The sequence below is a fragment of the Macaca nemestrina genome, chromosome 9 (assembly GCF_043159975.1).
Source record: "Macaca nemestrina isolate mMacNem1 chromosome 9, mMacNem.hap1, whole genome shotgun sequence".
NCBI classification, from domain to species: Eukaryota; Metazoa; Chordata; class Mammalia; order Primates; family Cercopithecidae; genus Macaca; species Macaca nemestrina.
The window spans coordinates 16681125-16702780 of NC_092133.1; the positions used below are offsets into that span (position 1 = coordinate 16681125).

At 40.1% G+C, this 21656-nt stretch overlaps 1 protein-coding gene and 1 long non-coding RNA gene across 4 annotated transcripts in view; one reads left to right on the forward strand and one right to left on the reverse strand.

The window, feature by feature from the left end:
* Positions 1–1737: 1737 nt before the first annotated feature.
* On the reverse strand, positions 1738–15021 carry LOC105467431 (uncharacterized). Its single transcript, XR_978879.2, has 4 exons — positions 14713–15021; positions 14090–14194; positions 13208–13390; positions 1738–4960 (listed from the first exon to the last, which is right to left on the reverse strand). It is a non-coding gene; the product is annotated as an uncharacterized lncRNA (long non-coding RNA).
* Positions 15022–15205: 184 nt separating this feature from the next.
* Positions 15206–21656, forward strand: part of LOC105467359 (shootin 1) — a 121615-nt gene continuing 115164 nt past the window's right edge. Inside the window, exon 1 of one of the 3 annotated variants that reach the window (XM_071069060.1) lies at positions 15206–15442. In XM_071069060.1, coding sequence (XP_070925161.1) covers positions 15385–15442 — 58 coding nt within the window. In that variant the 5' untranslated portion in view covers positions 15206–15384. The remainder of the gene's footprint in view (positions 15443–21656) is intronic. The other 2 variants (XM_011716911.3, XM_011716922.3) reach the window with 2 other exon arrangements.

A 21656-nucleotide genomic window follows, 5' to 3' on the forward strand; every position in this document is an offset into this window, starting at 1 on the left:
CCTCAACTGATTTGCCCGCCTTGGCCTCCCAAAGTGCTGGGATTATAGGCATGAGCCACCGTGCCCGGACTTCTGTTTTTCTATTGACCTGTATGTCTTTTCTTACGCCAATTCCAGACAGTCTTGTTATTGTAGTTTAAGTCTTCAATTCCTTTTGCATATGTGAACTAAGTTGATTCTTTTGTTTCAAGATTTCTTTGGTTATTCTAGATCCTTTGCCTTGCCATACATTTTAAAACCAACTTTTTATTTTCTACAAAAAAGCCTGCTGGAATTTTGATTGAAATTACATCAAGTTGTAGATGAATTTGGCATTTGAACCATATTAAGTTGTCTTCTAATCCATACCATACCAATATACTGGGCATGGTATATCTCTTTAAATATTTCATTTAAATAAATGAAAAATGTTTATTTTTCTTTTCTTTTCTTTCTCTCTTTCTTTCTCTTTCTTTTTTTTTGAGACAAGGACTCACTCTGTCACTCACTGTGGAGTGCAGTGGCATGATCATAGCTCACTATAACCTTAACCTCCTCAAGTGGTCCTCCCACCTCAGACTCCCAAGTTGCTGGGACTACAGGCATGTGCTACATGACCAGCTATTTTTCATAGAGACAGGGTCTCACTATGTTGCCCAGGCTGGTCTTGAACTTCTGGCCTCAAGCAGTCTTCCCACCTTGGCTTCCCAAAGAACTGGGATTACAGGCATGAACCACCGCACCCAGCCTGTTTTCTTTTCTTTTTCAACATATAGATATTGTACAACTTTTGTGTTAAAGCTATTTTTTTAAAAAAATGTTGTTAAGGATAGGTGTGGTGGCTCATGCCTGTAATCCTGGCACTTTGAGAGGCCAAGGTAGGAGGATCGCCTGAGCCCAGGAGTTTGAGACCAGGCTGGGTAACATGGTGAGGCCCTGTCTCTACAAAACTTTTAAAAATTAGCTAAGTGTGGTGGCATGCATCTGTGGTCTCTTCTACTCTGGAGGCTGAGGTGGGGGAATCACTTGAGCCCAGGAGGTTGAGGCTGCAGTGAGCCGTGTTTGCACCAGTGCATTCCAGGGTGACAGAGTGACATCCAGTCTCTAAGAAAAAGAAAAAAAGTTAAATTATTTTAGTATTTTAAGTGTTAATGTAAATGGAATCCTTTTTAAAATTTCAGTTTCTAGTCATTAGTTGCAATTTCGTAGATATACAAGTAATTTTTTATATTGATCTGGATCCTGTGACTTTAGTAAGCTCATTTGTTCATTTTAGTAGCTTTTGTGAAAATTCCTTTAGTTTTTCTATATGTATAATTACGTCATTTGTGGATAAAGACTGTTTAACTTCCTTCCTAGTTTGTATGCATTTTATTTCTTTTTCTTCCTTACTATATTGGCTAGGATGTCCAGTATGATGTTCAATAAAAGTGGTGAGAGCAGGCCAGGCGCAGTGGCTCAGGTCTGTAATCCCAGCATTTTGGGAGGCTGAGGTGGGTGGATCACAAGGTCAGGCATTCAAAACCAGCCTGGCCAACATGGTGAAACCCCATCTCTACTAAAAAAATACAAAATTAGGTGGGCGTAGTGGCGTGCATCTGTAATCCCAACTACTTGGGAGGCTGAGGCAGGAGAATTGCTTGAACCCAGGAGTCGGAGGTTGCAGTGAGCCAAGATGGTGCCACTGCACTCCAGCCTGGGCAACAGAGCAAGACTCCATCTCAAAAAAAAAAAAAAAAAAAAAAATGGTGGTGAAAGCAGACATCCAATCTTAAGCGGAGAAAAATGTTTTGCATTTTTTTTTAAAAAAATATATACCCTTTATCAGATTGAGTAGATTCCCTTCTACTCCTAGTTTGCTGATAGTTTTCATCATGAATTGATATTGAATATTTTCAAATGCCTTTTTTCTAAATCTGTTGGGATGATAATATAGGTTTTTATTTTTAGTATGTTAATATGGTGGATGCCAGTTGATGTGTAGCTTCTTATTCTGGAATAATTTTAGATTTACAGAAAAGCTGCAAAAATAATACAGAGTATACCTAGAATTCTTATATACTCTTCACCCAGCCCACTGGGTACATAACCACAGTACATCTGTCAAAACTAAGAAATTAACATTGCTATAATACTCTTATCCAAACTAGAGACTTGATTTGGGTTTTACTCATTTTTCCACTAATGCCCTTTTTCTGTTCCAGGATCCAGTCCAGAATACTGCATCAATTGCAGTCATCGTGTCTGCTTAGTCCCTTCTGGTCTGTGACAGTTTTTTAGTCTTCCCATGTTTTCTGTGGTTTCAGCAGTTTCCAAGGTTATGGGGCAGATATTTTGTAAAATGTCCCTCAAGTTATGTTTGTTTGTCTCTCTTTATTATTATTATTATTAGACTGGGTTATGGGTGTTAGGAAAAATGCCACCACAGAAGAGAAGTGTATTTCTCATTGCATCGTATCAATGTAAGTTAATAAATGTGACTTATCACTATTGATGTTAACCTTGATCACTTAAAGTGCTGTCTGCTAGGATTCGCCATTGTACAGTTGCTATTTTTCCTTCTTCCATCTCTTATTTTTGGAAGCAAGTGACTGAATCCAGCCTACACTCAAGGGAAGGGGAGTTACGCTCCACCCCCTGGAGGGGAAATATTTACATATACTGGTTGGAATTCGAAAAGAACACTTTTTTCCTTCTTCCTCATTAATTTTTTTACTTAATCATTTGTTTATATCAGTATGAACTCAACACTTTTTTTCCTTCTTCCTCATCAATTTTTTACTTAATCATTTCTTTATATCAGTATGAACTCATGGATATTTATCTAATCTTTTGGTTAGATTATAATACTACTGTTATTTGTTTTGTTGCTCCAATTTTTCCAACTGCAGTTGTTGAGAGCTCTTTCAGGTTGGTTTCTGAGTCCTTTTGACATGCCCTCCATCTTTTCTTCTTTTCTTTTTCTGGCACTACAAGATGCTCTAGGTTCATCTTGTAGACCTCCTGCCACAGCCTTAGAATCAGCCATTTCTCAAAAGAGCGCTGATTCTTTCTCTTAGAGAATGGTATTTAGAAACCAAGATCTGGGTTTTGGCTATGCTCATTGCTTATGGTTTATCACTGTTTCTAGGCCTTCTCAGTGGACAAAACTAGGATATAATTATGGATATGTACATTAACCCATGCATAGACATATACTTTTATGTATGTACCCATTTGTATATATTAATATCAACATGAGTTCATACTGACATCTCCCCAGCACCATAGCATTCATTCTAGTCTTCCTTTCTTACTTATGTTAATTCTGATACAATATTTGTTTTACTCCAATGCAACTGATATATTAAGGAATAATTTGGACAGGTGTGATGGCTCACGCCTGTAATCCCAACACTTTGGGAGGCTGAGGCAGGCAGATCACCTAAGGTCAGGAGTTCAAGATCAGGCTGGCCAACATAGTAAAACCCTGCCTCTACTAAAAATACAAAAAGTAGCCGGGCGTGGTGGCACACGCCCGTAGTTCCAGCTACTCAGGAGGCTGAGTCAGGAAAATCGCTTGAACCCAGGAGGCAGAGGTTGTAGACAGCCGAGATTGCATCACTGCACTCCAGCCTGGGTGACAGAGCGAGACTCAATCTCGAACAATCAAACAAACAAACAAAAGGAATAATTTGAGCATGGTACATATTTCACATTTCTTTTGTATGATTTCATCCTTGAGGAACACTAGATGAACAGAGAAAATTGCATCCATCTGAATCAAGCCAAATTGGGATACATAAAACACACTCTCCCCCCCACACATATGCCTCAAACCTTTACAACTACCTTAATTCATCATATGTGTTATCTAATAAGGTTATGTTTTGCTATTCTTTTACATTTGTGAACCTGTATAAGAATGCCATTCTTTTACATTTTTGAACCTGTATAAGAGTGCTATTTTTTAAATTTGTGAATCTGCATAAGAATGCTATTCTTTCACATTTGTGAAGCAGTGAGAGATATATGTACCCCAAACACATCTAAATGCCGTGGTTCAAAAACACCAAGCAGTGACTGCAAAAAGAAAGCTTTAGGTATTGAGGAGAAACTTGAAATAATGAAGTGTTTATCAAAAAACAAAATAGCATAATGTCTTTCAAGCATAAAGGAATCCACATTGAGGATCTTCAAAAACAGTATTGTGAAATATTGTGAAAACAAAAGAAACATCTATGATGGCTTAACTTCAAATACTATGAAGTCAATAAGAACATAGCCTGAAGAATTAGAAGAAATAGAAAGATTGTTGAGCATTTGAAGACCAAACAGAAAAAAATTAGGAACATTTTTTCCTACAATCAGAAAGAAAGCACTAGATATGAAAACTTTCAGCAGAAATTGCCACATCTTGCAGAAGTGGTTCCATTTAGTGCAGAGAGTGGCTGGATTTGTGGTTTCAAACATTACTACAGGCCGGGCGCGGTGGCTCACGCCTGTAATCCCAGCACTTTGGGAGGCTGAGGCAGGCGAATTATCTGAGGTTGGGAGTTCGAGACCAGCCTGACCAACATGGAGAAACCCCGTCTCTACTAAAAATACAAAATTAGCCAGGCATGGTGGCACATGCCTGTAATCCCATGTACTCAGGAGGCTGAAGCAGGAGAATAGCTTGAACCTGGGAGGCAGAGGTTGTGGGGAGCTGAGATTTCGCCATTGCACTCCAGCCTGGGCAACAAGAGCAAAACTCCGTCTAAAACAAACAAATAAACAAACAAACAAAAACCCCAAACAAACAAACAAAATTACTACAATTTCCAAAGCCTTCCTCTGTCAGCAGAGCCAGAGTCCAGCTGGGAAAGGCAAGTACAGCTGAGCGAGTAGCAAAGAAATCCAACAGTGACACAGAAGTTAATTAAGAAGAAGGCCATTTATTGGATTGAAATTCTAATTTAGATGAAACAGGTATCTGTCATAAATGCCTTCCTTGAAGGACCTGCAAATCAGGGGGGAAAAAATGCCTCAGGATTTAAGACTATGAAAGTACTGTGATGTTTGAGTCCAACCACAAAACCGAGGATAACGGGCCACACCCATCCACTTGTGCTGTTAACAACTTTCCAATTGGATTTCAAATAACCCTTCTTCCATCACTTTACAGTAACTCAGAAGTCATAGCCTTTATGATGCCTATGTTCACAAACTTTAGGCGTTTTAAAGCTGAAATACCACATTGATTGTAGTAGTATGCATTTCTGAATCATTTCTTGTATAAAACTATGGTACTATTTTAAAATTAGGTTCCTTTTTTTGTTCTAATCTCTCACTGAAAAAGTTTTTAAGTGTTGTGCTACTAGCTTCTTTTTTCCCATGAGACCTATGGTTTTTATTGTACAATTTTGCACAGCATGATAATTTTTAAGAACACATAAGTTGGTTGTAGCAGAACTGACTGTAGCTTCTTTCTCTTATGGTGAGAAACCTGCCTCCCATTATCTAGTTGATTTACTTATTTATTCAACCCTACCCTACATGTAGAGTAGTTTGAGAATTGCTAACCCATACTTTAGAGAGAGAGGTAGATTTGCAGGCTAGAAGGGTGCTGATGTATGGTTCCTTTTGTCTTTAGCCTTATAGTATCCAGTCAAAATACTGTTATCCAAAGTTTCTTAGGTCAGATCCTTTCCCCCATCCCTTCCCCTTTAGTAAGGTAATGTCATGTATTAGTAATATGGTTCGATTTATTTGTCATTTTCTGAATTCTGTCCTGAGATTTCCCTATCTTGGCTGACTTGTTATTAAATTTGCATGCAGCAAGGTTGGGATGTGTACCTCTTTGGATTTTGACAAGTGCATAGAGTCATCTATCCAACACCCCAGCACCATACGAATAATTCTATCACCCTAATAATTCCCCTGTATTGCTCCTTTATAGTCAACCCTTCCATTCTTCCTTAACCCCTGGTAACCATGATCTGTTTCTTATTCTTACAGTTTTGCCTTTTCATGATGTCATATAAATTGAACCATATTGTATATAGCCTTTTGGGTCTGGATTATTAAATTTAACAGAATGCATTTAAGATCTGTATACACTGCATCCACTCAGTAGCTCATTCTTTTTTAATTGATGTATATATTCCATTTTAGGGAAGATATAGATACACACACACACACATATTTGGAAGATATATATATTTGTTCATTCACCTGTTGGGAGACATCTTGGCTTTTTCCAGTTATTGGTGATTATGAATAAAGCTGTTATTAACATTTGTATATAGGTTTTTCTGTGAACATAAGTTTTCCACTCATTTGGGTAAGCCCCAGGAGTGGAACCACCGAGTTGTATGGCAAATGTATTTCTAATTTGATAAGGAACTGCTAAGTTGTCTTTCAAAGCGGCTGTACCATTTAAAATAGCTACCAGCAATTAAAGAGAGGTACTGTTGCTCTGAGTCTTTCTAAGCATTTGGGATTGTTCCTTTTTTATTTTAGCCATCCTAATAGAGATACAGTATTATATATATCATTGTTGTTTAATTTGCATTTCACTAGTGACAAATAATGTTGAGCATCCTTTCATATGCTTATTTACCATTTAAAAATATATATTTTTGGGCTGGGCATGCTGGCTCATTCCTGTAATCCCAGCACTTTGGGAGGCCGAGGTGGGCAGATCACCTGAGGTCAAGAGTTTGAGATCAGTCTGGCCAACATAGTGAAACCTTGTCTCTACTAAAAATACAAAAATTAGCTGGGCATGGTGGCAGGCGCCTGTAGTCCCGGGTACTGGGGAGGCTGAGGCAGGAGAATCACTCGAACCAGGGAGGTAGAGGTTGCAGTCAGCTGAGATAGTACCACTGCACTCCAGCCTGGGACACAGAGCAAGACTCAGTCTCAAAAAAAAAATAAATAAATAAATCTCTTTTGGTTAAGTATCAGTTTATATATTTTGCCAATTAATCTTTTTTACTGTTGACTTATTTTAATATTTATTTTTTAAAAATTTTATATGAGTTTTAGAGATGGGGTCTTGTTCTGTTGCCCAAGCTGGAATGCAGTGACTCACTGCAACCTTAAACTCCTACGCTCAAAATCCTCCAGCCTCAGCCTTCTGAAGAGCTGGAATTACAGGCACAAGCCACTATACTGGCTCTTATTGTTGGAGTTTTAAGAGTTCTTTAAATATTTAGGATACAAAATATTAATATATGATTTATGTAATGTGTGATGCAAAATATTAATGTGATTTATTTAATGTGAATTAATATGTGATTTGTAAATCTTTTTCCTCATCTATGGCAGGTATTGTTAATCTCTTTAATTTCTTTTATCTTTCATAAAATCTAATTTATTAATTCTTTTATTGATTATGCTTTTGGCATCATATTTAAAAACTAATTGCCAGACTTTACACGGTTTTTTCTCTTGTGTCTCGTTTTTAAAGTTCTACTGTTTTAGGTTTTACATTTTGGTCTATTACCCATTTTGAGTTAATTTTTCTATGAGGCATGTGTTGAGGCTCTTCTTTTAAAAAAAAAAAAATATGGATGTCCAGTTGATCTAGCACCAAGTTTTGAAAATATTTTTTTTCCCCATTGAATTGCTTTTGTTACTTTGCAGAAAAAAAGATTGACTATATTTGTGTGGATCAACTTTTGGGATGGTTAATGCATCTTCCTTTTGCCAATACTTAATTGTCTTAATTATTGTAGCTTTATAGTTAGTCTTGGAAATCAGGTAGTGTGAGTCCTCCAACTTTGTTCTTATTCAGAATTGTTTTGGCTATTCTAGTTTTTGCTTGTTTTTCGCCTTTCCATAATACATTTTAGGAGCAGCTTGGATTTGGATTGGGATTGTATTGGATCTATAGTTTAAATTTGGGAGAATTGACATTTTAGCAATATTGAGTTTTCTAATTTATGAATATAATATAGCTCTCCATTTATTTAATCTTTGATTTTTTTTATCAGCATTTTATACTTTTTGGCATCTAGATCTTTCACATATTTTGCTAGATTTATACGTAAGTGCTTCAGTATTTTTAGTGCTTTTGTAAATGGTATTAATTTTTTTTTTTGAGACGGAGTCTCACTCTGTCGCCCAGGCTGGAGTGCAGTGACCGGATCTCAGCTCACTGCAAGCTCCGCCTCCCGGGTTTACGCCATTCTCCTGCCTCAGCCCCCCGAGTAGCTGGGACTACAGGCGCCCGCCACCTCGCCCGGCTAGTTTTTTGTATTTTTTAGTAGAGACGGGGTTTCACCGTGTTAGCCAGGATGGTCTCGATCTCCTGACCTCGTGATCCGCCCATCTCGGCCTCCCAAAGTGCTGGGATTACAGGCTTGAGCCACCGCGCCCGGCCAATGGTATTAATTTTTAATGTCAAATTCTAATTGTTCATTGTTGGTATATGGAATGAATACAGTTGACTTTTGCATTTGTCTAATGACTAATGGTGTTGAGCATCTTTTCAAGGGCTTATTGACCTTGTATCCTGTAACCTCACTAAACTCAAGTATTAGTTGTAGAAGCATTTAAAGAAATTCTTTGGTATTTTCCACATAAGAAATTATGCCATCTATGAATAGAGATGGTACTGGCATAAGGACAGACATATTGACTAATAGAATAAAACAGAGACCCCCAAAATAAATCCTCACATATATCACCAGTTGATTTTCAACAAGGGTACCAAGACCATTCAATGGGGAAAGGACAGCCATTTAACAAGCGGTGTTGGGAAAAGTGGATACCCACACGCAAAAGAATGAAGTTGGATTCTTACCTGTTATAAGGTAGAAAAGGCCTAACAAAAATTAACTAAAAACGGACCAAAGACCTAAACTTAAGAGCTGTGTTCAGCTAAAACTACTGAATTCACCTATTAGCTCTAGTAGCTTTTTTTGTAGATACTTTGGGATTTTCTATATATAGTTGTATGTCATATGTGAATAGAGATAGCTTTACTTCCTCCTTTCCAACTTGGATGCCTTTTCTTTCTTTTTCTTGTCTAATTGAACTTGCAGCACACTGTTGAATAGCAGTGATGAAAGCAGGTATTCTTGTCTCGTTCCTAATTTCAGGGGGAAAGCTTTCAGTCTTTCACCATTGACCATGATTATAGCTGTGGCTTCTTTACAAATGCCCTTTATCATGGTGAGGACGTTCCATCTATTCCTGGTTTGCTAAGAGTTTTTATGGAGAAAAGATGCTGACTTTTGTCAAATGCCTTTTCTGTATCAATTGAGATGATCACGTGGTTTTTTTTCCTATTAATGTGACGTATTACACTGATCGATTTTCTTATGTTGAACCAGTTTTGCATTCCTGGAACAAGTACTACCTGGTTGTGGTGTATAATCCTTTTAATGTATTGTTGGATTTGGTTTCTTAGTATTTTGTTGAGGATTTTTGCAACCATATTCATAGGAGAAACTGGTGTGTACATTTCTTTTTCTGTGATAATCTTATCTGGCTTTGGTATCAAAGAAATACTGGCCTCATATAATGAGTTAGGAAGTGTTGTCTCCTTTTTTATGTTTTAGAAAGTTTGAGAAAGACTGGTGTTAATTCTTTAAATATTGGATAGAATTCACCAGGGAAGACATCTGGTCCTGAACTTATTTTCACTGAAGGGTGTCTTTCTTTACTTTTTCTTTTTTTTAAATACTTTCTGATTTAATCTTTACTTAAATAATAGTTCTGCTGAAATTTTCTCTTTTTCAGTTAGTTTAGGTGACATGTGTGTTTCTGGGAATTTGTCCATTTCTTCTAGGTTATTTAATTTGTTGACATATAATTGTTCTTATTATTCTCTTGGAATCCTTTTTATTTCTGAATCATTGGTATTAATGTCTCCATTTTAATATCCGATTTTCATATTTCTTTTTTTCTTTGTTAATTTAGGGAAAGGGTTGTCAATTTTGCTGATATTTTCAAAGAAATAACTTTTTATTAATTCTATTATTTTTCTATTGTCTTTTATTTATCTCCACTCTATTCTTCATTGTTTTATTCCTTCTGCTAATTTTGGGTTTATTTTGCTTATCTTTCCATTTTCTCAAGATGTACAGTTACCTTATTGATTCTGTATCTTTCTTCTTTTATAATTTAGTAATTAGAACTATAAATTTCTCTCTGAGCACTGTCTTCACAGTATCCTATAAATTTTGATATGTTGTATTTTTGGTATTATTTCTAAATTTTCTGTTTTTTCTTGTGATTTCTTCTTTGAACCTTTGGTTGCTGAAAAGTGTGGTGTTTAATATCTACATATCTGTGAAGTTTCTAGATTTCCTTCCATTGCTGATTTCTAATATCATCCCATTGTCATGGAAGAAGATACTTTGTATGAGTTGTATAATTTCAATCTTTTTGAATTTATTGAGAAGAAATGTGTGGTCTAATATAACATCTGTCAATTTGAGAAACATGTAAATTGTGCTTTTGTCAGGTGGAGTGTTCTATATATGTCTGTTATGTCTACTTGGTTTATAGTTGTTTAAGCCCTCTCTATCCTTATCGACCATTTCTATACATTTTATATCCATTATTGAAAGTGAGACAGTCTCCAACTATTTTTGTAGGACTATCTATATCTCCTTTTAATGCTATTAACGTTTGCTGCATATATTTTGGTAATCTGTTTTATATATATATATATATATATATATATACACACACATATATAATTTTTTTTTAAAGTAGAGATGGGGTTTCACCACGTTGGCCAGGCTGGTCTCAAACTCCTGACCTCAAGAGATCCGCCCACTTCCACCTCCCAAAGTGCTGCGATTACAGGCGTGGGCCACCGCACCCAGCCTGTATATATGTTTATAATAATTATATACTTGGCCGGGCACGATGGCTCAAGCCTGTAATCCCAGCACTTTGGGAGGCCGAGACGGGTGGATCACGAGGTCAGGAGATCGAGACCATCCTGGCTAACACGGTGAAACCCCTTCTTTACTAAAAAATACAAAAAACTAGCCGGGCGAGGTGGCGGGCGCCTGTAGTCCCAGCTACTCGGGAGGCTGAGGCAGGAGAATGGCGTCAACCTGGAAGGCGGAGCTTGCAGGGAGCTGAGATCCGGTCACTGCACTCCAGCCTGGGCGACAGAGCGAGACTCCGTCCCCCCAAAAAAAAAAAAAAAATAATAATTATATACTCTTACCGAATCAACCCTTTTGTTAATATATAGTGACTTTTGTTTGTTGTAACAGTTTTTGACTTAAAGTCTGTTTTGTCTGATAGTAATATAACCACCACAACTCTCTTTTGGTTACTAATGACATTTTTTCTCACCATTTTGCTTTAAATCTATTGTTGTCTTTGGATCTAAAATAAATCTTTTGTAGACAGCATATAGTTAAATCATTTTTTTTTTGCATCATGCCAGTCTTTGCCTTTTGATTGGAGAGTTTAAACCATCTTCATTTAAAGTTATAGTTAATAAGAAATGACTTATTTCTGCCATTTTGCCATGTATTATCTATAGCTCTTGCTCCTCGTTTGCTTCATTATTGCCTTATTTTGTACTTAGTTTTTTAAAAAGTATGTATGTTCTTGGTAGTTAATCATTTTGACTTCCTTCTCCTTTCCTTTTGTGCATATTCGGTTGATATTTTCTTTCTTTCTTTTTTTTTGGGGGGACCGAGTGTTGCTCTTGTTGCCCAGGGTGGAGCAATGACACGATCTCGGCTCATTGCAACCTTCTGCTCCTGGGTTCCAGCGATTCTCCTGCCTCTGCCTCCCCAGTAGCTGGGATTACAGGCATGTGCACCACACCTGGTTAATTTTTTTTTTTTTTTGAGACGGAGTCTCGCTCTGTCGCCCAGGCTGGAGTGCAGTGGCACGATTTCTGCTCACTGCAAGCTCCGCCTCCTAGGTTCACGCCATTCTCCTGCCTCAGCCTCCAGAGTAGCTGGGACTACAGGCGCCCGCCACCACAGCCGGCTAGTTTTTTTGTATTTTTTTTAGTAGAGACGGGGTTTCACGGTGTTAGCCAGGATGGTCTCGATCTCCTGACCTCGTGATCTGCCCGTCTCGGCCTCCCAAAGTGCTGGGATTACAGGCTTGAGCCACCGTGCCCGGCCTATGTTGCCATTGTCATATCATAATTAACATTACATTAAATAGCTCTGTACATAAGCCTTTTAGAATAGATTCACTGATATAGAACTAGTGGATCAAAGAGAGTGAACCTTTTTCTCTTCATTGTATTTCAATCTTATTTATCTGTATGCCTCAAAAGATGACATATGTGATTTTACTTTAATTACCTGAAACATTAAAAAAAGAATAAAGAGAAACTCCTTCTTGACCACTGTACTTTTTTTTTTTTTTTTTTTTTTTTGAGACGGAGTCTCACTCTGCTGCCCAGGCTGGAGTGCCGTGGCCCGATCTCAGCTCACTGCAAGCTCCACCTCCCGGGTTCACGCCATTCTCCTGCCTCAGCCTCCAGAGTAGCCAGAACCACAGGCGCCCGTCACACGCCCGGCCAATTTTTTGTATTTTTAGTAGAGACGGGGTTTCATCGTGTTAGCCAGGATGGTCTCGATCTCCTGACCTCATGATCTGCCCTCCTCGGCTTCCCACAGCCATCACTATGTATATTATTAAACAGAACAAAAACTAGTTTATCACTTCTGTCCATCAATATTCATATCATATAAATAAACCATAGTGTAATGGGAGGCCTAAATTCCAATAAGGACTCTAGTAGCCCTCCTAATAATTCATATCATGTCCTCAAGTGAATGCTATATTGTATTTTGGGATTTTTTAAAATTATTTTTTTGAGATGGAGTCTCGCTCTGTCACCCAGGCTGCATTGCAGTGGCAGGATCTCAGCTCAGGAGCCTTTTCTAATTTTAAGGGGGATAAATGGGATCAATTGCAAGAGGCTGCAGATTTAGTATGGAACCAAAACAGTTTGATTATAGATTTGATAATTAACTCATTCTTAAACTCCAGAAATACTATCTAACTACTGTATAATTGGAGAAGACAAACCAGCCATTAAAAAAATGGAACTTTGTGAACTAAGCCAAATATTTAATGGTGCACTTTGCTTATATTTGGTAGAGTGTGAGAGAATGAGTCAGGATGACTCATCAGGTTTAACAGGTTTCCCGACTGCGGGACAAAAGCTAAATGCCCATTATTTTCCACCCAAATTTCCCGGATTTTTTTTTTTTTTTTTTTCTGTAAGGGGATTATTTATCTTCCCACAAAATACCTGGTGGCGGCATATATTCACATTTTCATGGAGTTGAGTCTGAATTGTCTCCTCTTTCGGGGACTTCTTTCAACTCTGAGGACTAAGATATAATACTTGAGCAAAGACCCTTTGATTATCTCCTGGAGATCTTCATGGCAGCTATCTGCAACTATCTTGAATTATGAAAACCTAGGGAAAGGGCTGAATAATACAATCCCATATCAAAATTATTTTTAAACTTTAAACATTTTAATACACTGTATTAAAAAAATACTACGCTACCCTTTTAGATCATTCTACTCCTAAATCACCCGTGCTAAAGTACTATATTGCCATTTTAGAGAAAGAGAAAGCAGTGCTACCATTTTTTCAAAATTTGAGTTAGCATGTAGTGAGTATCAGAAAGACACTAGTTACAGGATTTACCCATATCTCGACCTCACTCTACAACTGTCATGGAGAAATGAACACAAGAAATGGAGCTGGGTACTTCCATAGAACATCAATTGAGGAATGAGCAGCACTGTGCTGTTGCTGTACCCAAACTAAGAGCTTACAGGTAGTGAGAAAAACCAAGCTGTGCAGTAAGTCTAATTCAGTTTGGACTTACCTCACATGCTTAATGATCAGTGTAAAAGAACTGCATCCTTCAGCTTATAGTTAAGCAACCACAACCCCTTTCTCACAGACCTGTAATCTTTTTTTTTTTTTTCTTTTGAGACAGAGTCTTGCTCTGTCGCCCAGGCTGGAGTGCAGTGGTGCGATCTCTGCTCACTGCAAGCTCCGCCTCCCGGGTTCACGCCATTCTCCTGCCTCAGCCTCCAGAGTAGCTGGGACTACAGGTGCCCACCACCATGCCCGGCTATTTTTTTCGTATTTTTAGTAGAGACAGGGTTTCACCTTGTTAGCCAGGATGGTCTCGATCTCCTGACCTCGTGATCCGCCCGCCTTGGCCTCCCAAAGTGCTGGGATTACAGGCGTGAGCCACCGCGCCCGGCCACAGACCTGTAATGTTAAAAGAAACAAACAAAAAAACTGCATTATAAATTCTGGACTTGGTGTTTTGTTAATCTTCCTCTCTCTATTAAATCCTTACAACTCTTCCTGGAGAGTAGGTATCACTATTCTTCCCATTCTTCAGATGAAGTTCAAAGATGCAGGAGACTGAACCCAAGGTTCGCTCGCAACTAGGGGTGGGGAGAGGCACCTTTGAAACAATGCAGGCCTGCCACTTCTCTCATGGGCATAGTCTAACCCAGACATGAGTTCAAATAGTTCAGAGGGCAGTGAGGTGGGACAAATGCTTGCCTTAACTGCCAGCCTCTGATGCCCGGGGGCTGCGTGACTTTTGGCATTCGGACTGCAGTGGCAGCCTCTCTAAAGGGAAGGTCATCCCGCCACCAGCCAGATGATCTGCAAGGGCCCTGCAGGCCCCACCATCCACGTGCGGCAGGGTCCACGTTCTGACCACCTGGCAAACCTGGTGCGAGGGGGAAAGCTAGCCGGGACCCTCCTTCACTCACGGCATGGTCATTTAAGTAGCCGGGCGGCCTGATTCGGTCCTTGTCTGCTTTTCAAGGTGCAAAATGTACGACCCTGGGCCCGCCCCTGCGGGCAGCTAGGTTTTGCAACCGCGCCCCCAGAGTCCACTGCGGGAGAACTGGGGAAGAAGCCCAGGCGTTCATGGCTCATTGCGTCCCGCTCTGCATCTGTGGTTCGTGGGGAGCAACCCCCGGGCAGCGTCCAAAGTGGAGTTCCCACACACGTTGCGAACCCACGGCCAGTTTTCTCTGAAACCGCGTCCTTGAGTCCGGGGGTGGAGGCGGAGAAAAGGGTGCGGGGCGAGTCACAGAGACCACACACAGGGCCGCAGCCCTCCCACCAGCGCGTCCTGCAGCGCCGGCAGCCACAGGCTGGGATCGCGGCTGCTGCCCCGCCCCCGTCCCTCCACCCCCTGCCCGGGACTGCGGGGCCGCCCCGCCCCACCTGCAGGTGAAGCGGCCGCAGCCGCCGAGTAGGTGCGTGGGGATGATCTCACTCGCGCGCTCCGCGCCAGGAGGAGGAGGAGCGGGAGCAGATCCAACTTCCGGGTAGTGGAGCCGCAAGCCACCGGCATCTTGCTTTTCCTTCCCCCTCCCCCTGTGTGCCCCGCGCCGCTCCTTCTTTCCCTTTTATTCCCGGCCCCACCCGCCAAAATGAACAGCTCGGACGAGGAGAAGCAGCTGCAGCTGATCACCAGTCTGAAGGAGCAAGGTAGGCAGCAAGCGGGCGCCAGGTGTGGGCAGCCGCGGCCCGTGGGCGGGGACCGCTCCCGGGGGCTGGGGCCAGGGCAGGTGGAAGCCGGGCGGGAGACGTGGCGGCCGCCGTGGTCACCGCAGTAGCTCCGTCACCCGTGGAGAGGCGTCCTCCGTGGCCAGCGCGCCTAGGAAAGCCCTGGACCGAGGATAACGCGGAGTGTCGGGGCGAGTCAGGCCCCGCAGCGTGAGACGCGCTGCCTGCCGGTTGCGTTTGCTGGCGAAGGGGAGCTGGGGGAAGGGACGAGGATTCAGTGCGGACGAGGTTGCACGGTGCCACCTTCCTTGCGGGAGAAGCGGGTGGGGCAGGATATTTTGGCTGCTTTGGGCGGCTCAGCTAGCTTGGCCCCACCCTTACGCATTTGTTGGCGCTGGGTGGCCTGTAGCGCTGTTTCACACCCTTCCCAGCTTTTCATTTGGGTTCGGTCTAGTTCCTCTTTCCTTGCCCAGCTGGGATTTTCAGGCCATAATTTTTTTTTAATCACTTCTGAATTTTAGCAGTTTATTAGTCAGCAAGGTCAGTATCCTGCCAATGTTGAGCTTCCAGAATTAACAGGGTTGGCGCTGGGCGCAGGAGAGCCAGGCCATGTGCACACATTTCTGTACTGCTTGGTAACTGGGGATTATCCTTTAATAAAGAACTGCTTCAACGAATTATTTTTCATCAGTTACCACACTTCTGAACCAAACCAGATCAACAACCAAATGCTAACCTACCACCTTTAAACAGTTATCATTTTTATCCTGACCAAAGGGTGGTCTGCGAATGTGGGTCAAGAAAGGGAGGGACCAGCCGGGCGCGGTGGCTCACGCCTGTAATGTCAGCACTTTGGGAGGCCGAGGTGGGTGGATCACCTAAGGTCGGGAGTTGGAGACCAGCCTAACCAACATGGAGAAACCCCGTCTCTACTAAAAATACAAAATTAGCCGGGAGTGGTGGTGCATGCCTGTAATGCCAGCTACTCGGGAGGCTGAGGCAGGGGAATCGCCGGGAGGCGGAGGTTGCGGTGAGCCAAGATGGCGCCATTGCACTCCAGCCTGGGCAACAAGAGCAGAACTCCGTCTCCAAAAATAAAAATAAAAACAGAGAGGGAGGAACCAAACAGATTTAAAGGAAGTAAAAATGTGTAGGAACATGTACTTTTCTGAATGTCTTGCTGACATGACCATGTAATGGAAGGATCCCTGCCCTGTGGCAAAACCTGGTGTTTAGTTCCAGTTCTTTGACTTCTCTTGGCCCAGCTCACCGGCTCTGTGAACTTGGAGGAGTCTCTTCCCTTCCGTGGATCTTCTGGTCAGTCAAGGCTGACCTGACTAAAAGCGAGGGCAAAACTGGAGGACTTCCTGAGGTCCTGTCCAGTACTCTTACCTGTTGTTCCATAAAATCACGAACACCGTTGGGAAGTGCATCTGGATTCTTCTGAAGCCACACTCTGGCAAACAAATTTCAACATTACTGTTTACTGTATGACCTTGGGGAAAGTATTTAACCTCTGAAATGGACATAACACATTCCTCTGTGATATCCAGCATCTAGAAAGTGATGGATAAATGTTAGTCTCTTTCGCCTTCCCAGCACCTTTACCTGGCATCCTAGATTATCCTGAGGTGATAAAGTCACAAGCATCAGTGAATTTAGTGGGTGGACAGAATGCCCTTATCTGAAATTTCTCAAGTATTTTAGCGAGATACTGGATTCTACTGGTATTTTATATTTAATAACACCTTCCCCCAACCCATAACATTAAAACTTGATTCATATTTACATTCGTGGAGCTTTCAGAAATTTTAGGTAATATCTGTCAGTGGATATCAGATCTTCTTATGGATGGTCAGTTTTCAAACAATGATAAAAACGAAAAATTTCCCCTTTCATTTCTTATGTAATTCAAGGGTAGATTAACAATGTAGATAATCTGCAAATTGTTTATATTTGATTTTGGAAAACGTTCTCCATTCCTATGTTGGGTTTGAGACCCGAGAAAAGGATTTCTAAATTTCTGGCTCTTTCTCTTATTGCATTGTATTGGAAAATAAACAAATCCTTGGCATTGGTATTTTTAGAGGATATATTTCCTTGATTAAGTGCATATCAAAGGTAATAGAACAGTTAGATATTCAAAGTTGTATTTCTTAAAAGGTACACTTTTGGGGATAGTGAGTCTAGTTACAAAGGTGTTGGGATTTTTTCAGCTTAAACAGTGTGATTTTTATACATTTCAAAACCAGGTCGTTTGCTTGTCATTGGATCACAGACTGGAAACAATTTACTTACTCCAAAAGTACTCAGTTACTGTTTGACCTATAGAACTAACTGGGCAGCTAGGGATTTGGAAGAACAGACAACTGGGTCTTTGGGCATTTAACAGTACATACTATGATCAATTTTGTAAGCTGATGGTTACATAGTTTGCTTTTGAAAATAGTAATTTTTACTACCTGTTACTACGTTTTTACTCACAATGTTAATATTTTGAGTGATAATTCCACTACCCCTATTTAATGTGAGCAAGAAGAACCATTATTTATCAAATATTTTATTTTCCCTTAATAATGCTGAGTAAACATATTCATTCCTTTAACAAATACTTATCAAGTACCACCATATGTGAGGTCCATGTGCTGGGCACTAGGAGTGTAAATAATGAACTAGACAGTCCTTGTCACCAAATTAATTGTCTAGAAGAGAAGACAGTTACTATTCAAGTTATATGAATAAATGTACAATTACTTTTTTTTTTCTTGGATAGATTTTTAGAAGAAATGGGATTGTTGGATTAGAGGGCATGGACATATACTTTTGCTAGACATTGCAAAAGTGCCCCCTAAAATGATTATACCACTTCAAATATCCTTCAGCAGCACCCATTTCCCCACACGTTGGTCAACTCTGGCTAATAGCAATCTTTATTAATTTGATAGCCTGATAAGTTTTTGAATTCTTGCCAATCTAATGGGCAGAATGTTACCTTTTAAGATTTACATCGCTCTGGTTATTAGTGATGTTTGAAATCTTTTTACATCATATGGGTCCTTCCTTAGTGAGTTTTTTTTAAACTGATACATGAGACTTGTACATATTTAGAGAAGACATGGGGTATTTTGTTACATGCTTAGAATGCATAATGATCAAGTCAGGGTATTTGGGGTATCAATTGCCTCCAGTATTTATCATTTCTATGAGTTGGGAACATTTCAAGTCCTCTCTTCTAACTCTTTTGAAATATACAATACATTGTTGTTAACTGTAGTCACCCTACTTTGCTATCAAATGTTAAAACTTACTCCTTGTATCTAACTGTATGTTTGTACCCATTAAGCAATCTCTCTTAATTTCCCCCTGTGTTAGTAAGTTTTAAGTCTAAAATTTGAACCAGTTCCCCAGGAGAGTGTTCAGAAAGGAGATTCCTGTCTACTCTAAACCACAAAGCTGACAGCAGCCTTCCCTAATGTGAAGCCTTTAGTGGTATGGTGAATAAGGTTGCTTTTGACAAAAGTTGTGAAATGTAATGACGGAGTCTGTCATAATATGAGCAATCTCTAATTTGTACTTACCATTCCCTAGGCTCTATGTCTTATAAATCACACCCACTTCTGAATTACTTCAAAACATTTTATGTTCCCTCCTAGTGAATGGTATAATTAGCTATATTATGTCTTTCTAGAAAGTTATATTATGTCCCTTTAAAAAAAATTAGCCAGTATGTGATTGCTTATGTTCAAGCAGATGTTGAGGTAATGAGGTAATTCTCCTTTTGTCTTTTTTGGGGCTTTATTTTATTGGACTGATTGACATCTTTAATGCACGGAGAAATGGCAACTTTGGATACTATTTCCGAGGCATATTTCCTAGCTACTAAAGTGGATATTTCCCTTACAAAACATCATACAATTTGCTCCCCCTCCGGAATTCAGTGGGAAAATGATAGACTTAGTTCAGCATTTGTTTAAGGTGCATGATTTTCTGTGTAATTCATTCAGCCCACATGCATTGAATATTCATAGCCAGGCACTGTGCTAGGCATCGGAGAGACAGAGCTGAATAAGACCTTGCCCCTGCTAGTGAGGAGTTTCTGGTCTAGAGATGGTGCTAGGTATGTAAATTCCAAGAAGAGTGTCTGATTGGCCTAGTTTGGCCAATCTCATGTATTCAAATTCTTTGACCACGGGAGGGCAGGATACTTTAATTGGCAGCCCCTGCAAAGATTGGAGGAGTAGTCCAAAACAGAATGGGGTGCCACTACCAGGAGGATGCTGACTGGGCCGACACAGACAACACATGTCCGCTAAACTATTAAGTATAGTAATGCCATGCCATTTCCAACTTGATGAAATTTTGAAGAAAGATGGTTATTTAATAATAAGGACATACTCACATAAGAGGAAAACAACCACCACCACCCCAGTCATGGGCAATTCTTGGGCTAACAGTATTTAAAATGGATTTCCTATGGTGAGGTAATTGGTTTTAAAGCAATTTTAAACCTCCTTTCACCTTTAGAGTTAGTATTGTTTTCCCCAAGATTATTGAGATGATACTTAAGGTTCACATGGAAATCTAGTCAAGCTTATTCTTACAGAACGTTAGTAATTAAAAGATGCATTTGGTATTCCCTTAGCTTCTAGGCCAGGAAATAACTGGAGCATTATTTTGATAAAACAGTCTGAAACTATTGCCTACCACAATGACCATGTCAGTCTGGGAAAACGGAAGCATTGACAATCTTGGGTACATATGAGATCAGCCAGTAGAAAACTGTTTGGAATTAAATGTTGCCTTGTTTTCAAGTGCAAACTTGGTTTTACATCAGTATTTTTCAAAGTGTGGTACAAGGGCCAGCTGTATCTGAATCACCAGGTACTTATCAACAATGCATTTTCCTCCTAAAGTTAGGGAGCGGTTGCTGAAAAACAGCAGTTTGGCAACCACCCATGAGATGGACATGCAGCATGGGCTAAGGAACTGTGTCTTCTAGTCAGAATTTCACTATTACCTTAATTTAATTTATTTATGTATGTATTTATTTATTTGAGACAGAGTCTCACTTTGTCACCCAGGCTGGAGTGCAATGGCGTGGTCTCGGCTCCCTGCAGCCTCCGCCTCCCAGGTTCAAGCAATTCTACCGCCTCAACTTCCTGAGTAGCTGGGACTACAGGCATGTGCCACCACACCCGGCTAGTTTTTGTATTTTTAGTAGAGACGGGCTTTCACTGTGTTGGTCAGGCTAGTCTCAAACTCCTGACCTCGTGATCCACCTGCCTCGGCCTCCCAAAGTGCTGGGATTGTAGGCGTGAGCCACCGCACCCAGCTGTGAACCTTTTTTAAAATAAAGGCAAAAATAAACACATACTCATAGAAAACAAGTGTGTAAAGTGAAAAGTACGATTACCTATTCTATCTGACCCATTGTTTCTCAATCTTTATTTCATTATCACTCTCCTAAGGAAACTTTTTAGGCATTTTATGCACTGTGACTCTTTGAAGGGCCATAAGCCATTGTAATATCCAAGATCTTTTCTCTTGTCTCCTTGAGGATGAAATCACTACATTGACAATGCATGCTATGACCCCGTTCCCATTTCTCAAAGTTAACTACTGTTAGCCTTTTATTTTCTTTCCTTCCAGAAATTGTGTTTGTATGTGCATATATATTTATCATGTAATATGTAATTTTTTATATTAGTACATGTAGCATTAAATCATTAAAGATTGATTGAATAATGTTCCAATGTACAGACATACCACAGTGTACTTAATGTCCACTGGATGGACATTTCTATCTTTCTTTCTTTGTTTTTGCTATTACAAATAATGCTTCTGGGCTGGTTGTGTTGGCTCACGCCTATAATCCTAGCACTTTGGGAGGGTGAGGTAGGAGGATACCTTGAGCCCAGGAATTTGAGACCAGCCTGGGCAACATAGTGAGATCCCATCTCTCTAAAAAGAAAATGCTTTTGGTAATGGATTGGTATTGGAGACATCAGTATGAACTCATGTTTAGCTTAATACAGGTATGGATGGTTACACATAGAAATATATGTATATATATTATATATTATAAAATATAATATATATATTTTGGTTAGTATATACATATATTTTCTTGCTCTGTCAGCTGAGAGAGCCTAGAGGCACCAGTATCAATGAGCACATGTAGAGTCCAGAACTTGGC